The sequence below is a fragment of the Galeopterus variegatus genome, unplaced genomic scaffold (assembly GCF_000696425.1).
Source record: "Galeopterus variegatus unplaced genomic scaffold, G_variegatus-3.0.2 Scaffold1390, whole genome shotgun sequence".
NCBI lineage: Eukaryota > Metazoa > Chordata > Mammalia > Dermoptera > Cynocephalidae > Galeopterus > Galeopterus variegatus.
In genome coordinates, this window is record NW_007727501.1 from 124,305 (window position 1) to 129,004 (window position 4,700).

The following is a 4,700-nucleotide window of genomic DNA, read 5'->3' on the forward strand; positions in this document are numbered from 1 at the left end:
GGGCGCCCACGCGAGCCGCGACTGCCAGCTCCAGCAGGACCCGGCCTGCCACAACCCGGCCGCCGCTGAACACGGGCTCGGCGCCCTCTGTCGCGCCGTCCAGCTGCACGGCGAATGCCTTCACTTTCTCAAACAACATCGTGGGTCCCGGCACGCCGACCTACGACGCGCGGACCCGGGCCTCGAACCCGCGACGCGGCAGCGCCAGCTGCGGGCGCTGCAGCCTCAGCGCAAGAACCCACCCCGCTCGCGCAGGCGCACTCGCCCGCCCGGCTAGAAACTCCCAGCGCGGCGCGCAGGCGCCGCTTTAACACGGCAGGGAGGGGGCAGGGCTTGCGCTTCTCCCCGCCCCCCGGAAGAAGCCTCCACCAATAGCGCGAGGAGGTGTGTGGCTCCGCCCAGGCGTGGAGCAACATCAACGCCCCCGCCCACCCCTGGCTGCCCCGTGCTCCAGCAGACAGCCAGGGGAGACTGAGGCCCTACGGCGCCTGCAGCCTGTCTCTCGTAGATCTCGGAAGTGAAGAGGGGAAACTGAGGCCCGGAGGCAGGACCCAGGCCTGAGGTCATCTAAAGCATTCTGCCCCTCGGCTGATTCATCCACTAGCTTCCACTTGCACACGTGACTTGAGGCACGTCAGTCCCGAGTTGGGGGGAGGCTCTGGCCCGAGTTCGAGCCCTGAGAGCCTAGGACGACCCCCGGGCTTGTTTCCCTCGCTGTGCAAAGGAGGAGGGAGGAGGAAGTGGGTGTGGCTTCCTCCACTCTGGCGTCTGCTGTCCCTCTGCTCTGATTCCAGCCCCGCTCAGCTGGATGACCCTGGGCAAGTGACCAGCTCTTGCAGCCTTGTTTGCATGTCTGTAGAGCCGGAAGAAAGTCACCCCCGACCTGAGAGGGTTGTGCATAGGTCACTATGCGGCCCCAGCTCGACCCCTCCGAGAGCCTCGCTCTCGGGTCATCAACCCGCCCTGATACTCCTGCACTCGACCTGCTTTTGCCGGAGCTGTTCCTGCCGCTGACGTTCCTGTCCCAACTTTCAGCCTCGGCAAACTCCTACTCTCCCCCTAGCCCATGTGCGCACTCCAGACATTTCCCTACAGACAGAGCCGAATGCAGAGGACGCTCGGCCACCCCCGGGTCCAAGGCTGAGGTGTGCCCTCGGGGCCTCAGGACCGCTCTCCGAGCCTCAGTTTCCCCAGAGGAAAGCCGCAAGAGTTTCTCTGGCGCTGTCTCCGTGCCATCTGCGGGACGCTGGCGCCCTCTGGTGGCAGCAGGAAGCGCTGCCGCTAGAACCCACTCTCCTACCTTGGCCCTCCCCTCGACGCCTGGACCCTCGAGGCCTAGGCACCGCCGATGGGGGCCAGTCATAAACAGACAAGGTCACCCACACCCCGTGACAGAGCAGGAACGAAGGGGCTGGAGAAGCAGTAATCAGCCTGGGTGGCTGTCTGGAGGAAGGGGATTTGGGGTTGAAATGAGGGGCTGGGACCTTCCCCCAGGTCCAAGTAGGGACTAGAGGAAGGACAGGAGGCCGTAAGCCGAGGAGGAGGCGCGGGATGAGGTGACCCTGAGGGGACGGGACGGGGAGGATCCCACTGAGCCAGCGCCTCCATCAACCCATTTCGCAGATGGGTCCCCAGAGGTACAGAGAAGGACAGGGCCTCGGCCGAAATCACGCAGTAACTTTGCGAGCTTGGCCCCTCCGGTGTTTTAAGGAAACCGTCCGTGAGTGTCTGGAGTGACTGTGGGGCGAAGACGGCCCCAATATATCTCTTGGGCGGTTGGGGAAGGGAAGTGCCTCAGGGCCCCTTCCTGCCCCGCCCCACCGCGCTACGGCGATCCGCTCGGCTTCTCCTTTCTGCTGTTGGTGAGGGGAGGGTCCCCGCGCCTGGGGTTGTTGGGACAGACCTGCGAGGCTGTGGGCACAGAGTCTATTGCGCGCTGAGCTGGAAAAAGGGGGCTACCGGGAGTCTGAGCTGCCACCCGCCTGGCCCATTCTGCAGACGGGTGTGGCGAGGTCTGGCTTAGCGGCGGCAATTGCCTGGGCGGCCCAGGGCTGTCGACGTTCCCCGCGGCCATACAGCCCAGCGCTGGGGCGCACACTCGCTGCTTCTGTGGCCCCTGGCCCGCTCCTGACGGGCGGTGTGGCCTGAGGTTGAGGGAGGGGGACTGAGGTTCAGAGCAGGTTAGGGCTGTGCTCAAGACCAAGACTCCCAGGCTGACCCCACCTTTCTCTTCCTCCTCTGGGACGCTTTCCCACCCCCATCACCCGCAAACACCACCAGACTCCCCCACCCCAAGGAAGAACCCATAGCTGCAGACCCTGTGGGGTAAATAGCCTGTCTCTCGTAGATCTCGGAAGTGAAGAGGGGAAACTGAGGCCCGGAGGCAGGACCCAGGCCTGAGGTCATCTAAAGCATTCTGCCCCTCGGCTGATTCATCCACTAGCTTCCACTTGCACACGTGACTTGAGGCACGTCAGTCCCGAGTTGGGGGGAGGCTCTGGCCCGAGTTCGAGCCCTGAGAGCCTAGGACGACCCCCGGGCTTGTTTCCCTCGCTGTGCAAAGGAGGAGGGAGGAGGAAGTGGGTGTGGCTTCCTCCACTCTGGCGTCTGCTGTCCCTCTGCTCTGATTCCAGCCCCGCTCAGCTGGATGACCCTGGGCAAGTGACCAGCTCTTGCAGCCTTGTTTGCATGTCTGTAGAGCCGGAAGAAAGTCACCCCCGACCTGAGAGGGTTGTGCATAGGTCACTATGCGGCCCCAGCTCGACCCCTCCGAGAGCCTCGCTCTCGGGTCATCAACCCGCCCTGATACTCCTGCACTCGACCTGCTTTTGCCGGAGCTGTTCCTGCCGCTGACGTTCCTGTCCCAACTTTCAGCCTCGGCAAACTCCTACTCTCCCCCTAGCCCATGTGCGCACTCCAGACATTTCCCTACAGACAGAGCCGAATGCAGAGGACGCTCGGCCACCCCCGGGTCCAAGGCTGAGGTGTGCCCTCGGGGCCTCAGGACCGCTCTCCGAGCCTCAGTTTCCCCAGAGGAAAGCCGCAAGAGTTTCTCTGGCGCTGTCTCCGTGCCATCTGCGGGACGCTGGCGCCCTCTGGTGGCAGCAGGAAGCGCTGCCGCTAGAACCCACTCTCCTACCTTGGCCCTCCCCTCGACGCCTGGACCCTCGAGGCCTAGGCACCGCCGATGGGGGCCAGTCATAAACAGACAAGGTCACCCACACCCCGTGACAGAGCAGGAACGAAGGGGCTGGAGAAGCAGTAATCAGCCTGGGTGGCTGTCTGGAGGAAGGGGATTTGGGGTTGAAATGAGGGGCTGGGACCTTCCCCCAGGTCCAAGTAGGGACTAGAGGAAGGACAGGAGGCCGTAAGCCGAGGAGGAGGCGCGGGATGAGGTGACCCTGAGGGGACGGGACGGGGAGGATCCCACTGAGCCAGCGCCTCCATCAACCCATTTCGCAGATGGGTCCCCAGAGGTACAGAGAAGGACAGGGCCTCGGCCGAAATCACGCAGTAACTTTGCGAGCTTGGCCCCTCCGGTGTTTTAAGGAAACCGTCCGTGAGTGTCTGGAGTGACTGTGGGGCGAAGACGGCCCCAATATATCTCTTGGGCGGTTGGGGAAGGGAAGTGCCTCAGGGCCCCTTCCTGCCCCGCCCCACCGCGCTACGGCGATCCGCTCGGCTTCTCCTTTCTGCTGTTGGTGAGGGGAGGGTCCCCGCGCCTGGGGTTGTTGGGACAGACCTGCGAGGCTGTGGGCACAGAGTCTATTGCGCGCTGAGCTGGAAAAAGGGGGCTACCGGGAGTCTGAGCTGCCACCCGCCTGGCCCATTCTGCAGACGGGTGTGGCGAGGTCTGGCTTAGCGGCGGCAATTGCCTGGGCGGCCCAGGGCTGTCGACGTTCCCCGCGGCCATACAGCCCAGCGCTGGGGCGCACACTCGCTGCTTCTGTGGCCCCTGGCCCGCTCCTGACGGGCGGTGTGGCCTGAGGTTGAGGGAGGGGGACTGAGGTTCAGAGCAGGTTAGGGCTGTGCTCAAGACCAAGACTCCCAGGCTGACCCCACCTTTCTCTTCCTCCTCTGGGACGCTTTCCCACCCCCATCACCCGCAAACACCACCAGACTCCCCCACCCCAAGGAAGAACCCATAGCTGCAGACCCTGTGGGGTAAATTGAGGAGGGGGACACTGGGTAGTACGTGAGATGGGGGCCTTCTTTGGGAATCATAGACGTAGCCCTGGGAGTAAAGGGGGACCCACAGGTGGGATCTCCCACTCCATCCCCAGTGGATCTCCAGACCCCGGATGGGGGGCGTCCCATGCTTTGAAGAGGGTCTCCCCACCGCATAGCCGAGGGCGTCCCTGCCCTGGAGCTGGGGTGGGGGGCTCAGATCGTAGACAGGGGTTCCCGACAGTGGGGGTCCCGGCCCGGGTTAGGTGAGTGTCCGGGTAGGAGGGTCCAGATCCTAAGGAGGGGTCCCTACTCCTTGAGAAGGGTCACCCGACAGCAGAGTCTCTAAGTCAGGCTCCTGGCCCTGGAGAGGGGCGCTCCGACCTGGAGAGAGGGTCCTGGTCAAGGGGACCTGGCCGGGATGGGGGCAGGGGCAGCGGATGTCTCACCTCGGAGCAGCAGCTGCCGCCGCCGCAGGTACGTCTCGGTAGCCGCGTAGTCGCTGGACAGAGCGTGGACGCCCACGCTGCGGC

At 64.4% G+C, this 4,700-nt stretch overlaps 1 protein-coding gene across 1 annotated transcript in view; it reads right to left on the minus strand.

Moving 5' to 3' along the window:
- ARRDC2 (arrestin domain containing 2) overlaps positions 1 to 139 on the minus strand; it is a 3,912-nt gene extending 3,773 nt beyond the window's left edge. The window contains exon 1 of the mRNA XM_008576713.1: positions 11 to 139. Coding sequence (XP_008574935.1) covers positions 11 to 139 — 129 coding nt within the window. The remainder of the gene's footprint in view (positions 1 to 10) is intronic.
- Between the last annotated feature and the right edge of the window lie 4,561 nt (positions 140 to 4,700).